Source organism: Manis javanica, chromosome 8 (assembly GCF_040802235.1).
Source record: "Manis javanica isolate MJ-LG chromosome 8, MJ_LKY, whole genome shotgun sequence".
Lineage (NCBI taxonomy): Eukaryota > Metazoa > Chordata > Mammalia > Pholidota > Manidae > Manis > Manis javanica.
Genome location: NC_133163.1, coordinates 68,389,458 through 68,405,876, shown reverse-complemented (window position 1 = coordinate 68,405,876; position 16,419 = coordinate 68,389,458). Strand labels below are relative to the sequence as shown.

The following is a 16,419-nucleotide window of genomic DNA, read 5'->3' as shown; positions in this document are numbered from 1 at the left end:
GCTTAGTTCATGATATACAACCAATAAACACAAGTTTGATGAATGAAGCGAATAATGGTTGGGGTTATTGGGAAACAGTGATAAGTGACGAGGATTTTTGAGACTTCAGGTAACATGAGTTGTTCAACCTATTCATATACTCAAGGGGAAGAATTTGACTTTCAACCTACCAACCTACCTACCTATTCTTTTTTAGAAAATCACGTTATATTGAAAATTTTGCCAAATATCTGTTTATTGCATCTGAGTTGTTGATTGCATCTACTCTTTTAGAAAAGGAGAAAGGAGGCAATTTATATACAGATATATTTTGTTTTTCTGGCTTACTACCAAGTCTGCAGCTGATCATGTGTTGACAGGGCTTAGACACAGAAAATTAAACCTGCAACATCTAGTCAGTCTTCTGCAATTGCAGTAAAATATAGAGACCGCAGCCATGTTAACCATGAGACTTCTGTCATGCCCTGTAAGGAAGGATAAATATCTGTACATATGCCAGTCTGGAGGCTGCTGTGCTGCAAGGCAATCGGCCTGCAGGACACCACGTGGACATTTGGGGAGATGTCCTTTATTAAGTTTTCAGATGTCACATGGAGCTTAGTGTTGCAAAGTTAATAATTTTTTAAGCATCATTTTTTGGTAACTGATCAGTAAGCACTAAGCTATGAATTTGTGAATTGGCATCTTCAGAGCCATGGTTATCTCCTTCCCTGTGAAAACAGAAAACACCATGGCGTGGTAGTTCTCTGGGTTACATTAGTTGTCCAAAAGCACAAAAACACCATTTTTAGAAATCATGAGTCCCAGAAAAGTCTATATTATTTTTCTATGTGCAGCAGGCATTATTTTTCGTTGTCTGTATGTATGAGCTTCTTTAGAGCACAGTTCATATCTTTTCAACTTTTTATTGTGTGAAACTCAATAAATGGCAGCTAAATGAAACAATAAATGAAGAAATGCAATGGTTTGCTTTGCAGTAATGTTCAAATGAAAACTATTCAATAAGATTGTGAATTAGAAATTATGATCACACTGCAGGACAAGTAGAGAGCTGCAGTGTTATATAAAAATAGAGATTTGTCAGGGTCTCAACTGTCTAGACAGGATAGCAAAGTTGACCACATTTACAGAGCAGTTGCTCAATTTCCTTTTGGTGTGGGGGAAAAGTTCAAATAGTTACAAAAATTATATATACTGCATAGTACCTTTTATTAACAAATTATGGCTTTAAAAAGAGATTGCTATTTACGAGAGGAATTAAGTAACATGCTCAGTTAAATGAAAGACTTACCTTGAAAGACAAAGGGGACATTAATAATATCAAGATGATCTGATTCTCAGACATAAAATACTCATTTACCTGATAAGCTGACAGTTACATACTCAATCCTTATAATTATCACAGCTTAAAGGAGGAATGTTTATGAAGACAAGGTCATTAACAATGTAAAATAAAATGGTCTCAGCATGTCCACTATGAGCAAATGTTGAAACATTACCCATTTAATGAGTATTAATAATATATTAAAACCTAGAATCAAGCACATAAAAAAGAACAACTGCTGCCTAGACTCAGGAGAGACACTCTCCAGGCAGTAGTCTGATACTTGATCTGCTTTTTCAGTTATTTTCAAGGGGTTCCTAGATATATGCCACAGATATTGGGAAACTTTTCCTTGTATAGCAGAAGTTAAGGGGGTATTTTACAGCCTCTAGATGAAAAACACAGCAGTACCTGCAGAATCGCAACCTCATTGCGAAGCTGGCTTTCTTGTTTTGTTGGAAATCTTAATTTGTCAATGATTTTGATAGCTACATCTCTTCCGGTTTTTCGATGTTTTCCTTTAAAATAAAAAGGGAAATATTAACATAATGTTATTAAACAGCATCTACATTAGAGAATACCAAAATTTATAAGGACCCTTATAGGAATTTTTTTAATGTTTCACTGAATAAATTAACCCTTCTGATGAGCTCTGATTTACATCCATAAAGATTTCATTTCTTAGCTCCATTCTAAATAAATATGTATTATAAAATTAGCCACAATTTAGAACCAAAAGAAGTCTGTTTTAATGTCCATTAAAAGTTATATGTATCCACAGCATGATATTTTCTCATAAAAATATATTTTAGATTTGAGTTATTTAATAAAGATATTGAGTTATTTAATAAAGAAAATATTCATACCACCAGCAAAGTGCTCTCCTCATGAAAGTATAATTTTAAAGTCCTGATAAACTAATACATGTTATAATGGAAAGAGTAAAAGTCGTGGCTCTTTCACTTACAAGCTCAGTGATCTTGAGCAAATCACTCAAACTTTCTGAGCTAGGGTCCTCATCTTCAAAGCAGAGTTGTGAAAAGCAGATGAAATGAGATTACGTAAGGTGCACACAGTGCCCAGATAACTACACATGTGCATAAAACCTAGATTCTCATCACCATTACCATCATCCTTATCACACCACAAGATAGGACCTTTACATAGACTACATCCCATTTAATTCTCACAACAAACCTTTCAGGGAATCTATAGGGCACCCTGAAGCTCTTAACTTCCGCACTATCTTGTAGTGATAAAGCATCTAATAGTGTTAACTCATTCTGAAAATGGAAAATGAAAATCAATCTGAAAACAAAAATGGAAAATGGAACTAATTATTACTCACATTTTTGTCACATACAGACTAACTTGAAAGTCCATTATTTCAACATTTGCTGTGAAACTGGTGTTGTTTCCCCTATATCCCTTCTCACTGTTCCTTCTAACTGCTTCAAGACTGTTTGCTATCACTACCAAATTGTCTGGTTTTCACATTCTCTGCTTCCTGAACACCACCCTTTACTTCTTGACTCACTACAAACTCTGTCCCAAGAGTATAAAGTTCAGCCCTTTAACTCCAACTGCTCTCTTCAAGGTCACACTTCTTTTGTCTCTCGTCCTTTGTCACTATAGTACTTGACCTCTCTTCTAAGATCTGTTCTCACCTGCTTCATCCCATACGGGCCTAGTCTTAACTTTTCGTTCTTCCTTGTGGAGGCCTCTGCATGTTCCTTCAGTGTTGAAGGTTACAAATCACCTGGATCCTGCTGTCTCATGCCTGCCTCACATTATGTGTCTTTATGTGTACTTACCATGTTCTATGGAGCATGATTTTTTTTGCATGCATTTGCTACATTGTAGAGCAAAACTCTATGTAGTACTTGCTCTCCTATTACAACATTGTTCTGCATTAACAAAAAGCTCAATGGCTGCTGACTCATCAAAAAAATCATTTCATAAGAATCAAAATTATTTTGTAAATAGAGTAGAACTTAGTTTTTAATTAAAACAGCATAATATTATACTATCATAAATAATATTGAGTGAGTCTTCGCAATTATTTCAGAGCACCCCACCTCAGAAACTGAAAGTTATGTCATTTTATAAGGCAGGTAAAACATTAATATTAAATGTTTCTTAAAGACTTGAAAGATAATTGAATTGTCTAGAATCTAAAACAGTAGATGTTAAAATAATAAATTTACCAAATGATAATAAGAAAAAAGGCAAAAATTTGGTATTGCACTTCAAAGATTTAAAAAATGCAAACCTTAATGAAACACATTTATTGTTAAGGATATCAGAATTAAAATATTTTTTTCTAGTTATATGAATGGATTTCTATAGAGTTCTGATAATATATGCTCAAAGGAAATAGAACTAACTTATGAATTACAGTTTCCTTGGTTCTCAGTATTTTGTCTAAATAAATCAATATTTAAGCAGTATTGTACACAAAGTTTGTCAATATTTAAACAAAAAAAGATTTTTAGGAGTAGAAAAATTTCTCTTTCCAAACAGAAATATACCAATTTTCCAAGTAATGACTACCCCTAGAGAAATCTCTAAAAGGTAAAACACCAAGAGACATACATACAACCATGAATATACATAGGCCTTGTCTTTTATATTTTTCTTGGAGATGATTACTTTTCCAAACACAAGCAGCTAAAATTTCAAATTAATAAAAATACTAGTAAACTAACCTACCTCCATAAACAATTCCAAACTGCCCAGAACCCAGTACTTCATCAGGAAAAATCTGATATACTATGCTGATGTCCTAGCCGTATAAGTCCAGTGAAAAACAAACATGAAGTGGAACAAAACGTTAATCCTAATAAATTATATAATTTTATTAAAAAATCATAAATATTAACAAATATTTTAAGATAAATAATTAGATTAGAAATGCTAGATGAAATCTGAGATATCACTATAATAAAGCATACTCTTCAATTTATGTAATGTTTTGAAAATTATTTGGCTCTCAGGCAGCAGAGGTTTTCTAAAATCCAATCAAATGTGTCTTAATAAAGAGAAATAAGACTTAAAACTATACAATGGCATTTACCATAAGTATTCAAAAAGGGATTTGCTTATTGAGATGGTTATTTAGAAATTTCAGGTTAAATAATCACAGTTTCCAATCACATGTGTGTGTGAGTCCTGATCTCAATCATTACACAGAAGTTATTTTACTGAGTTTATTCTTTAAAATATAAACTCACATCAGTATAAGTATGGTTGTCAACATTTTTGGTCATAGGTATAGCAGGCAAAGTAGAGTGAAAGGTCTTAGTCACAAGATGATGCAGTAAAGGGCTTATTACTTTTTGGCTACCTGCCATAGTGTCAAAATACAATAAAGCAAAGCGTGAATTATTTCATAATATGTATGATCTATGATTTTCAAGAACTGAGCTGAAAGGCTGAAGTTATATAGCACAGTTGACTGAGATGTTAGACTATGGACCCATACAGTCTGATTTATGCAGATTTCTGAGGTCTCCTGGATATGTACAAGTGGCAAAGAGCATTTGCAACTGGTTGTTATATGACAGCAATCAAGGAATGAGAATAAGGCATGTTAAAGCTACTCATGCAACTCAAATAATTTACTGAATTTGAAATTGTGTAAAATCTACCATGAAAATTCTAATACCAAGATGGGCAAACATGAAAATTCAGGCATTGCATTATAGATGCTTATCTGAGATGAGTAATAGGTATTTAGTTCTCTACACAACAGTACAGATTACAGAAAAATCACTGAAAGAATCCATATAATGTAACATTTCTAAAATATTATGGAAGATAAAGATCCAAATTGACCTAATTTATTGTCTAGAAAATACTGAAAAATTAAAATGTTGGATGAATAAAAATGTATTTTATGATATGATGCTTTTATTTTCCAATAAAGAATTACAGTACCACCAAGTTTTATATTAGTAGATTCATACTCACCACATTTTCTTGAATCTGGCAATTTGATACCGAAATACTGACAGAAATATCTCCTAGAAATACATGTTAAAAATACACAAAAGAAGTAAGAGAGGTAATAGCAAAACAAGTAAACCATGCTTATTAATCAAGCTGCAGGGCTGTTTTTAAATCACAGTATTTATATTTTTCTAAGAAAATGTCTATTAGAATATTTATTTCCTTTTACAATTGCAGATATACTCTCTACTTGACTTTGAAAAATAATATTTTGTCATCTAGAGTTTGGAGTCATAAATACTTGGTTTCAAATACTGGCATGCCACTTTGCAGCTGTGGAACAAGCTGAGACAACTCTTTCTCTCCAGGGCCTGCTTTCCTCATCTGTAAATAAGGCAAATCATGGCCGTCCACCTGTTGGGATGGTTTAGGCATTATAGAGATCTCATGTGAACTGCTTAGTACTAAAATAAGAATTTATAGTCCATCAATATGTACTTTGGTTGTAGAGATTAATTAAAAAGTTGTGACAGATCATCAGATAACACACTATGATGTGAAAAAACAGACTTTTCCACAGGCTTCATTAATAGCCATTATGAAATTCAAAATTACATTTTTATATAGCTATTCCTTTAAAATATCTTTTTAAAATTCATCCTCAGTACTTGATCCCAGTTGTATTTTGGTAAATCTATCACGTTCTTGGTGAGCACAGATTTATCCCTGGGATAATATCATCAAGGACTTCCAAGCACCCTGCACACCAAGTATCCTGCACAGAGCACCACGGTCGGTGGTTTGGAGAAACATGGTAACTCAAGATTTGCAAATAGCAAGACTGGCATTCCAGATCAAGATCAAGCTGACTAGATTATTTCCTTTATGACCAATAGCTGTAGGTCTCTGCTATTGCCTAATATATAAGGTTTATATGAGTTTGTTCAATTTTAATACAAAATCAATAGGATAATTTAATGAACATCTTAGTATGTGAAGCAGCTTTTTTTGTTTGTTTGGAATGTTCTCCAATAAACTAAATCAGCCCCCAGGCGGCTCTCTTCATCTGTTTTCTAGGCAGAAAGCTAGCGGACTCACTGTGCGAGTTGCTTCCTAGACCTACGGACGCGCCCTTGGGAATGACGGGCATGAGGGCATGCTGGATCGCCATCTCCCACATTCTGGCCACGTCTGCCCCAATGCCACTGGTGAGGACGCTGCTATTTGGTGGTGGGCTGGAAGGAGTGACCGCATTTTCTCCCACGTAATATACCACATTTGCCGTAGTGATCTCAAAACAGTGAGGATTGGCTCCATTAGGAATTAAAGCTGAAGGTTTTGCTGGTTCCAGAGACAAAATTTCTGATAAAGGAATTTCCTGTGGAAGAAAGGGGATGCTACATGTAGATTATCACAGGTGTGTAAACTTTCAAATAAAATTCATGCCAGGACCAGTAAGGCATGACATTACAAACAGCCATCATTTACATAAAATGGTTTTCTAAAACACAGAATATTACTAAGCAAAATTCAAAAATCCCTTTATGAGGGGAAACCTTCCCATCTCCTTTTCCCAGGAAATTCAAGTGCCTTTTTTACTATGTTCATGGGCAAGAATAAATATAAGATGATTTTGAACCTGTATCAGAGTCTTAACACCTAGAATTATTAAATGTGAATTTGTATAACTGTGAGGTAGAATCACAACACTCTTGAAATGCCATTGGGTATGCATGGTGTTTGTAAATTTTAGCTATTCTTTAAGGCACTGAAAATGAATTATATGATTTGATTTGATAGATGTTAATGTAATATAGCCAAATAAATAGTTTTAGTGAGGAAAATCACAGAGATTGGTTTTAAAAACAATTGCTTTTAAGACAATTTTGATATTAAAAAAGTTAATCACCACATTGTCTTCCATCAGGTATGGAATGACAAGAAATAATAATGTTTAAAATAAAATTTTAATTAAGAAATTAAGTAAGTTTCCTCTTCCTGTTAGAGCTGTGTGAGGTGGCCAAGGAGAATCATATCCACTGTGCCTGATCCTGCATTAATTTTTTTTTGATCCTGCATTAATTTTGAAGGCACACATATATACTGTTTTCACTATTAATTTCTTTTGGAACCGTGTTTTACTGGGTGATATATTGTGGGACATCTGTAGTATTTCATGTGGGGAGACAGAATGAAAATTGCTGCCAAAGTTTTCTCTAGGGGAAAGTGCTTCTTATGAATATTGGCAATGCATGGAGAAATTACACAATGTTTCTTAACTCCCAGCAATGCACTTCAAGGTTATAGATGCAAAAAAAAAAAAAAGAAAAGAAAAAAGCTGGATGTAGTGGATTTCAGGAGTTTACTTGCAGCTAATATGCTGTGACCTCCAATTTTCTGGTTAAATTCACACATCTCTAAAAAAATACTCAATTAAGTTTCCCCTCCCCACCCCCTACCATCCCATGGGGCCAGAGGCACTCCTCAGGGAAATTTTAAATTCACAGAAGACTATAATGGGATCACAACCTAATTCCCCCAGCTTTGTAAACTACAGAGAAGAAAAAATACCTCTTGGAGTAAGCACAAAAACAATCATGTCTGTTGGATATATTTTGTATTTCTGATGCTTTATATTCCCATGAGAAAGCAAGAGGCAGCATGAGGCTCCAATCAAGGAAAAAGCCACCCTTACCTTGTAGTATCTGCTTCCTGTGTCGTTTTGAAAGAGAGTGATACATTTGCTATCCAATCTCCAATAGTGCCGTTTCCGCTGGAACACAAGTTACATTTAGGATCTTTTAAAAACTTAAAATTTAATACCCAAGATTGACAAAATCAAAGCATTTTCCCAATGGGAAGATAAGATCTGATGGCAGGGAGTGCATGGGCTCTGGACCTCACTCAACTTCATATTCCAGGAGGTGACCATTTAGCAAATGTGTGATAAAACTGCACATTTGCATCAGAGTTATGAGTAATAAAGGAGATGATATGTTAGTACCTAGCACCATGTCTGACACTTAGGGCCTGACAGTGAAAAGAAAAAAAGTATTTTTAAATATATTTGACTGCTTGAAGAGCTAAAGGTGAATTTGTACTAAAAAAAATAAAAAAAGAAAGGCTTACTAATATATACACATTATTATATTTGGACATAAGGAATGCCATGCTGATCCAGCTGGGTATTCTTGTTTCCATGAGAGGTGCAAGAATTCTGCATGTTACACAGAATTGAAGAATATTTTGTGGATGGCAAGGATGACTTGATGGCATCAACTTAACGAAGTCAGGAAAGTACATTAAAGCACTACCTTCCCTGAAGCTCACTCCAGATGTAAATGTCTATGATTTGGAGATAAGGCTCTTGTTCACCCTTGGTATATGCTCCATGATTTTAGGGTGTGTGTGTGTGTGTGTATGTGTTCTTAATCTTTTCAGTCCAAAGGCCCTAATGTTATTCTTGGTCTCTTCCACAATTAATCGTAGACCAGGAGAAACAGTAAATATGCTTTAAGTATTTTACCATGTCTGGGAAGAATTACATGGTATTCACTTGATTTCTAAGTCATGTAAACCTCTCTCCAGAAGAGATTGAGATTATAAACAGAGTGATTAGGTTATGGGTGTCTAGTTATCTAAAGAAATGATGGGGATCCTATAAATAGCAGTGAGGAAAACACGACCAGTAACTGAGAAAGCAGCTTATCACCAAATGTCAATTGGTTTAATTGAAGCGTAGATCAAATTTTTTCTCTTACACACATGTACAATCTCATTCATCAACTATTAAAATCTGGAGTAGTGAACAACTGAGATTATATTAAAAAATTAAAAATATGTTGTTTTTATCTAATAACGTTTAAGATTACCATGTTTCTGAATAAGTTAGCTTTTAAATGAACACTTAATAAAGGATTTAAGAGGTATACAAAATTTAGCATTGTTTTTACTCTCCCTAAAGTGCAGTGTGTGTGTCTGTGTGTTTTAATTCTGAACCACAGAGGAGCATTCTGAAAGCATATACTGTCATTTTCATGATTGCCATACAATGGCGGGTAGACTCCAAGTTGTTTGAAGATCATCTCAAGTAATAGAGGTAAATGAATTTGTTTCCCCGAGATTGCTGCCCACACTAAAAAGTTGCTTGCTCTCTATATCTGATCCCCACAGACTGTTAATGGGCTCCAGCAGATCCTGTGGTGCACCTGCACGGAGCTTTGCTCCTGGTAACTCACACATCCCATGGTCCACACAGGGCATTAGCAACTCTTCTAATTAAAGCCAGCAAGACAAGAGAAACTGCCTGCTGGATCTTACCAGCGTGTCCTTGCTGGTGTAGTGGACCATCCAGCCTTCTTTCATCACTGTGCTGCTTTTCCTCTTCGTGTGTTTCACAGACTGCACTACTCTCATAAGTGGGATATTGTTGCTCGTTGATGGGCTTCAAAAGTCAAAATATTTTAGGAATAAAGTGTTTTTAGATACAGATCTTCTTTCCTGCATAAAACCTTTTTCCTGCTATTTCAAAATGAAAGTAAAAAAAAATTCACATCCCATTTTTAGTGAAATGTATCATAGAGTACCAGAGTTCAGAATCTGCACTACTCTGGTGAGTGATGGCACTTTATATGTCCACTTTAGAAATCTTGAGTAGGATAATAAGCATCTTAGTTTTGAGGTTGAACTTGTACATAGTGTTCAGTTTTCAGGTAAACATCAAGTAGATTACTCTCTGTGTACTGAGGCAACAGTATTCAGAATCACACAAGAAAGCTTATTTGCTTCCTTTTTTCCATATTACAGGCAAAATATTAATCATTTATAGATCATATCACTTAATATGAGTATAAGTCTCCTTCTGGATAATTTCATAAAAATTAGAATCTACTGTTTAAACTTAACTTCTAAATAACTATCGCTCATGGAATCATGATGATCCTCCATTTCTTTCTTCCTCTTTCCTTCCTGTCTCTTCCTTTCTTCTTCCTTCCTCCCCCAAAGTGTGTACGCAAACACAATCCCCTACTCGCTACTTTGATACTAAAGAAAAGTACACCTTCAAAAGACAGTTGGGTCATAAGATTAATATTTTCCAGTACCTTAAAAATATTTCTTACTTCATTAAGTGGAAAAAATCCCATTGTTTCATTGCTCTACTCTATGAACAATTTTAGTTTGCCAATAAACACAGCATATGTAAAATGGACACAAAAGTTTGAATTAACTTTATAATACAAATTAGAGGTTGGGAAATTTTTTTCTGTAAAGGGTCAGCTAATAAATATTTTAAGCTTTGCACAATACTTAACTCTGACATTTGCAGTACAAAAGCAGCCACAGACAGTATGAATCAGCATGGCTATGACCAAATAACACTTCATTAGGAAACAGGCAGCAGCCTGATTTGGCCACAGGGTGCTGACCCCTGATATAAAAAACAGGGATCATTTAATAATAAGATATATAGATAGTTAGATCACAAATATAAAATTTCACAGACTCCTGAAATAAAATCAAGAGCAGGAATACGGAGACATATGTGATATGTGTATTAGGGGCCAGCTATAAAGTAGATGCTGTCTTCTGAGGTTGGTCCCTGATCTTTGTATTTCCACATGAGTTTTGAATAAACATTAATTTAGTAGTAAATGTGTGGATGGCGAATATGAGTGTGTTTCACACGCAAAAGATAATGGGTCGAAGAATGAGGCAACGCTAGGAAAGGATGCAAACTACACTTCTCCACGGGAATTTTGCCCTTCTAACTTAAAAGCCTCTCCTCTATGGTACACAGCCCATAAATAAGCAAATTAAGCACACAATTTAATTTCTTTTATAATAGATTAAAATATCAAAGAGCTTTAAATAGTAAACACCACTTGAAATCCCAGTGCTGGACTGAGGCTGGGAGCGTGGCTCTCACCTGATGGTTCTGCTGGAGTCCTCGTGGTCCGGGTCTGCATCCTGAGCCTCCCCACTGTCATTCCGGCACTCTGCCATCACCATCTCAGCATCCTGAGCCATTGCCTCCTCCATGTCGTCCAGGAGCCCACTGTTCCTCTCACTGTCATTGTCATCGCTCCCTTCCTCCATGACCACGTCAGACTCAGCCCCAGGGCTAAGCAAGTCTAAAAAATTATTTGGCACCCATGAAGATAAGCCTGGAATCTTGGAACCAGGGCTTAAGAGAAAGTTAGGCAATCCTAAAACAAATCAATTGGAAGCACTAAAAAAACAGTTACTTGAAGAATTTATCTTCTCTTCCCCTTTCATATTTTTGTAGCTCATCAGTATCTAAATTATGAGAGGCTGAATACATAATTGTACAAGCTGATGCTTATTTTTCATGCCCCTAAGCCTAAAAACATGAAAAGTCATGGAGAGCCTCAGAAGGAAGCCAAGGGTGGGTTAGAAGCAAAGTGCCAGGAAGCTCAGTGATACCAGGCATGAGGGAAGAGGGAACTGATGGTATTTTAGTAACACAGCCTTGTAAGGACAAGAGGATGAAAGAAATATTCATATGCAAGACTCAGACTCATGGATTCTTATTATTCCAGTTGGCTTTTATGCCATGTATTCCAATATATTAAACTGGTCATATAAGCAGGAGCTTCTAAGTGCTTAAGATATACTGAATCCTGTCATGCAGTTTATGGCTGTGCAGTTAATTATAATTACTTACTAATGCAGGATGTTATTTTAAAATTAGAAAATAGATCGATCAGAGACCTTAGCCTGCCAAGCTTGGAAAATTCGCATTTTACCAGATTTTCTAGCTGTATGGGGAAAATGCAATTTCAAAGTAATTAACAAAATAAAAAAACTGCACTATTCCCCTTCAGTTCTAGTTATCAAGAACACAGTGACATTTCCTGGGCCTGAACAAAGTCAACACCACATGCCACAGAAAAAGGGAAGACTGCTGAGCTTTCCATTTTGGCAGATAATTCACAAATCTCTAAGGCATAAACTCGTATAGGAATGTCTTCCTAAAGAGACTTCCCCTCTTCTTCTTCTTCTAGGTATATATTTCTTCCACAGAAGAAAGTTCTATAGCAAAGATCACTTGTTCTTTAATGCTTTAGCAACAAAGATACTGAACTGTTTCTGTGATCTTCGATTACTATTTTCTTTCCAGAGGAATCAGAAAACTGATGTCTGACTGAATGTCTAGAGCAGTCCACTGTCTATGGAAAAAGCTGGCATGCTGTAGTAAGTCAAATGTTTTGCTAAGAACCATTAGGAATACTATGTGGGAAGAAAATGTGAGCTGTTCTTTTAGGACAAGATACTCTTTTTCTTAGGTTTCCTTTAGAGTTAATCAATGCAGTTAAGAGTTTTTCCAAAGTAATATACCCAAATATAGAAAATGATATGTATTTTTAATTGGCTGTGTGATATAAATGAAATTTTCATGGTTTCCCAGTGGTGGCCTCACAGGCAACGAAAGCTATGCAAGGTGCAGAGGCCCTAAGTCTGCCAGGGCAAGTCATGCTGAGCTGTGAAGATGCCATAAAGCAATCCTCACCCAGTTCAGCAAGACTGCCACAGCACCCCCATCCAGGGCCAAGAGGATAAATAGCCTTGAATATTCAAAGAAGACAAAACTGAACAGGAATCTGGCTCTCATACTTTAGGAGAATGAGTAACCCTCCTAAACTCTGCCTCCTCTCAGACAGTGACAGCGCCAGAACGTGGTCTGTCCTTGAAAGACACTGACCCAACACACCCTTGACGTCCTGCTTGATGTGTTAGTGTAGCAGCTTTTCCTCACATATTCCCTGTAGACTGCATATAAACTGTCTCCAAAGAGCTACAGAACAATCACTCAGAACTTTCTAACTTTCAGAGTTATATACCTCAACTTGACTCTGAATAAACTCTATCTTTCTTAATACACTACACGGTCTTGATTTTAGTCGAGAGCTGAATTAAAGTTTTTTTATTAACATTAAAAATTCAGGTTTTCAAGCACATATATAACAGAAGTAACTGGATGAAGCAAGCAAGTATTTCTGATGGGTCCATCTCTGTGGTTCCTTGACAAACAAGTGAAAAAACATCACTTTTGTCTCGAAGCTTGGAATGAGAAGGATGAGGAAAGAGACTGAAGAGAGACTGAGGGTAATTTGCAGGCATTCCAACATTTTTCACATTTATGAACAAACTAGGTCAGAAGTGTTAAAAGAGACAGTTGGGGGAAGAAATTCTGGACCTCCAAATTTTCAGTACTAGCCGTACACTGTGTAAAAATCAAGAAAATCTTTTTGTTTTTATCAAAACTCAATGATGGGTGCTTTCCTACATTAGTAAACTAGAAAAAATAGAGGCCATGGTTTACTCTGGACTGGGTCACAAATATCTGAACAGAAAAAAGAAGTTGAAATATTCTTCTAAGTCATAACTGACACCCCTCCACCCATGAGGAAGCAGATGACGGCTATCTTTCACTTACCTCCATTGAGAGTCACTTCACCAAGGCAGTTGTTTGGTACTTTTGATGCACAACGTTTATGACAGTTGAATCTGCAATCTAATCATGGTGATTTTTAAAAGAGAACAAATAAAACCAAGAATCCGTCAAAGAGAACTCGTGAAATTAAAAAAAATGAGGTTTGAGGATTAATATAAGGGTCAAAGTTTGGCAGGTGACAAATATTTGGTGGCAAGAATATCCTTACCTTTGCACTGCAGGCCCTGCCTGAAGAGCCCCTTGAGAAGCTTCTTGCAGTACTGGCACACGGTGGGCCGGGTGTAGGAGTGGATGACGAACGTGTGCGGCACTTTGACTTTAGACATCAAAATCTTGTCGAGCTGAATTGGCCGGCCAATATAGGACTGAGAATTCGACCTCTTCTCTCGACCAATAAATGACTCTGATGGTGACTTTTGCTAAATGTTTGAAAAATATTACAGGATAATAAGATGTAAGATATTATTTGATGTATATATTTATGTATTTCTAAATCACATTTTGCTTTACTATTTACTAGTGGTTTGATCCTTAAGCAAGTGAGAGAAATAAATTAAAGCTATCTATAAATTAGGACTATATATGGTAATTTATCCTTCTTTTATTTTCTTATTCAATTAACTTGTTTTTGTAGTCTAAAAAGAAGAATACTGGAGATCAGGATATTTGAACCTGACTTCTAGGACTTTCAAATAATTTTTGGATTTTAAAAAGTAACAATTAGTTTTAATATAGAAAAATTAAGTTGAAAGCAAACACAAACATGGTCACTAACCCCACTGCACATTCCACTTCATTAACATTTTCTCAACTATTACATAAACGTGGTTAGAAAATTCAAGTGGTTGTGGAAGACAGAAGGTGAAAAGTAAATACACACTCAAGTTGCCCACATAGTACTACATCTGAAAAGTGCTACAATTTCTTTGGATTCTCTCAAAGAAAAAAATAAATATGATTCTAAATTACTTCTCAACCATAAAAGTAAAGGGTTAAAATTATACCATCATTTTTATAATTGAAAAACATAGCAACTAGTGGCCCTTGAAGACACAAAAATATTGGTGTTTTGGCTATAATTTTTTAGACAATTTCATGGTATCTCTTGATATCATGGAAACACGAGAATCATCAGAATAAATATATTAGGAATTGTCAGAAAAAAAGATGAATTGAATTATCTTTTAATAGGTAATAAAATTATTTACCTCAATTGTTAAGCTCCTACTCTTAGTGATCATCATGTTAGACAACTTACACAGGCCTTGCTATCTACAGTTGAGTCACCTAAGCTCAAAAAGATTAAATAATTCCTTTTGGGTCAGTTGCTGACAAATAGTGGATCAAAACATGAACCTACATTTGTTTGCCTCCAGAGCCCTTGAATTATGACTGTACTCAGTTAATTTCAAGTTCGGAATAGTTATTGACAGGATGAGAAATAAATGACATTTATACACAATTTCCACCCATTTCAATGCCTATCTGCACCAAAGGGCAACACCATTCATTACCAAATGGGGAAATTTTGATTTTGCAGATTCACCAGCTGTGGTAAAATGAAATTTGAGATGAGGTTCTAAATAGGGATTTGAGGTCTACAGTTATATTTGTAATTGCAATTCAGTAAAAGACAACCATAAAGCATAGTTACTCTGGAAAGGTTCAATTATTACAGAGAAGTCTACAAGTTTATAAAGATAGACCAAAAGATGGCCAAACCAGAATCATGAATATATTGAATATCTTCAACAGAATTGAAAAATAATTAAACCCACAGGGTTAGGTCCCTGTTTTATGTGTCCATCTTGAGTAATTGAAGCCAATGTACCAGTTTTAAGCATAGACTAAAATAAAAAGTGATATTTTTCCATGGTTGGGAAGTCTTAACACTCAGAATAAATGCTGATCTGAGGTCACACTTTCTTAGCAGACTTGAAATGTTCTCAGATTTGGAAAATCCTATGAAAAGTTGATCAAATCACTCTTCAGTTATTTTCCTTAATGTAAGATACCTAATTCTAGGCTGTGCTAACAGAGCCACTTTTACAGAGAGCTACTTACTATACCATGGAGGCAATCTGAGAAAAAGAAATGTTCTCTTCTCATCCAACCTGGTAACATTCACATAAACACTGCCTTAAACTATGAGTCATTTCATTTATTCCCTTCAAGGCAGGATTGCATAAAGAAGTTGAAAATGTTACATGAGCTTAGGGAGAAGAAACTGGCTGTCACTTTGTGGCCCAGAGACTACACCACACACATAATCAGGCCATGGTGGGGTTCACACAGCCATGTGTTCTTGGAACAGAATAACGACTCACAAACTGCATAATTTATAGTGCCAGAAATTAAGACTTTCATAGTATTTCAGATTTAACAGCAATTTAAGATTTTAATAGCATTAATAAAGAGTGCCCTCTTGTCATTCATGATATTTTTGAAATTAAAATCAGCTAGCAACACAGCCAGAAATACTTCTTGTTACCTTTTGTTACTGTTCAAACATAATTATTTTCAATGTGGCCTATATTTCTAAATGAAAAGGCAAAGCTTTAAAATCTTTAAAAGAGGGGGTACATGCATGGTGACTTTTCATGTAGTAACTGATTTACTACTGGAAGGAGGTTGGGTTGTTCAATTTGATTATATAACAAACACTTTG

The 16,419-nt window shown here is 35.4% G+C and overlaps 1 protein-coding gene across 2 annotated transcripts in view; it reads right to left on the bottom strand.

Annotated features, from left to right (window-relative positions):
• Positions 1-16,419, bottom strand: part of PRKD1 (protein kinase D1) — a 330,689-nt gene that overhangs the window by 34,418 nt on the left and 279,852 nt on the right. For both annotated transcript variants that reach the window (XM_036999390.2, XM_073211416.1), the window contains exons 5-13: positions 13,960-14,170; positions 13,734-13,811; positions 11,202-11,406; positions 9,596-9,719; positions 7,971-8,048; positions 6,374-6,653; positions 5,297-5,349; positions 4,037-4,109; positions 1,736-1,842 (exon numbers count right to left, since the gene is read on the bottom strand). In XM_036999390.2, coding sequence (XP_036855285.1) covers positions 1,736-1,842; positions 4,037-4,109; positions 5,297-5,349; positions 6,374-6,653; positions 7,971-8,048; positions 9,596-9,719; positions 11,202-11,406; positions 13,734-13,811; positions 13,960-14,170 — 1,209 coding nt within the window. The remainder of the gene's footprint in view (positions 1-1,735; positions 1,843-4,036; positions 4,110-5,296; positions 5,350-6,373; positions 6,654-7,970; positions 8,049-9,595; positions 9,720-11,201; positions 11,407-13,733; positions 13,812-13,959; positions 14,171-16,419) is intronic.